This window comes from Morus notabilis, unplaced genomic scaffold, assembly GCF_000414095.1.
Source record: "Morus notabilis unplaced genomic scaffold, ASM41409v2 C11381772, whole genome shotgun sequence".
NCBI lineage: Eukaryota > Viridiplantae > Streptophyta > Magnoliopsida > Rosales > Moraceae > Morus > Morus notabilis.
In genome coordinates, this window is record NW_010386509.1 from 1 (window position 1) to 1,153 (window position 1,153).

The following is a 1,153-nucleotide window of genomic DNA, read 5'->3' on the forward strand; positions in this document are numbered from 1 at the left end:
AAAATAATTTTAATTATATGGTTCTAATCCATGAACCAAACAGACTTTAAAAGACTCTAAAAGTTCTCCTCTCTATATTAATTGTATGACGGAGTGAGGAAACTCTAACCCTCAAAATCATGACTGCAGTCCTCTCTATGAAATCAATGCACATTCCTTCAACAACAAAAACAAAGATATAGGACAAAATGAGCGGTCAGAAGAATTTAAAGAAACCCATTTATCAACTATACCACTTCTAATAATTTCTTTACATACTACTCAAAACCCTCTTGTATACTTCTATATTTACCCTCCCATCCCAGTGAAAAAGAAAAAAAAAACAAAAACAAAAACAAAAGTAACCAAGAATCTAGCCCCACTCTTTGCGGTGGATTAGAATTTTTTTTTAAAAAAAAAGAAAAGAAAAGAAAGAAAGAAGCTAAAGTAGAAATCATATATGATCAGAGTTTGAGTATGAAACAAGTGATTTCTTTGAGATCAGAAAAAGAAAAGGGTCATCATGCACCGGGTCAGCATGAAAATTACATACCAGTATTAATGGGGGGTTTTGTAGTGTAAGTACTACTACAGTCTTCACCTCTCCTCTAATAAAAAGTAAAACCTAAAAATTATAACATAATATATATAGCTATAGCTAGCAATATTTGACGTCCTCCTTAAGTCTTCTTTCTCTACTTTTGCTTGAGCATATGCGAGGGGACAATGTCCTGAAGAAGGCCATGGTCCGTTATAAGCAAATTAGCTGGCCCTGTAGGGGTGCAAAAGCGTCTCTCATGAAGAAAATTAGCAGCATTTGAAATCGAATCGCAACCGAAATTATTATTTGAAGGCAATGAGGAGGACAAGGCATGATGATCAGCGAATTGTTGTTGTAGTTGTTGATGATGTTGATGCTGGAGGAATTGATAGTGAGATGGTAGGGGTGACATTCTTGAGAATGGCATGGCGAAAGTGGGCCCCGCGGCTGCCGGAGGAGCGCCGCCGTGAGTTAATTGGCGAGAAGTGAGTGGACTCGGGTGAGTGTGTTGGCCTTCGTAAGTGGTCACCACCACATTTGGGTCACTGTACGATCTCTCTACTCGCTTCTTCACATTACATGATGCACTAGTGCAACGATAGTAACTCCTACATATATATATATATATATATA

General features: G+C 37.6%; 1 protein-coding gene across 1 annotated transcript; it reads right to left on the reverse strand.

Annotated features, from left to right (window-relative positions):
• Window positions 1-413: 413 nt before the first annotated feature.
• Window positions 414-1,142, reverse strand: LOC112095062 (probable WRKY transcription factor 23; the record flags this gene model as incomplete). The annotated part of the gene is made up of 1 exon (XM_024176740.1): window positions 414-1,142. A coding segment is annotated over one exon (468 nt), but the record flags the coding sequence as incomplete, so codon positions are not given.
• Between the last annotated feature and the right edge of the window lie 11 nt (window positions 1,143-1,153).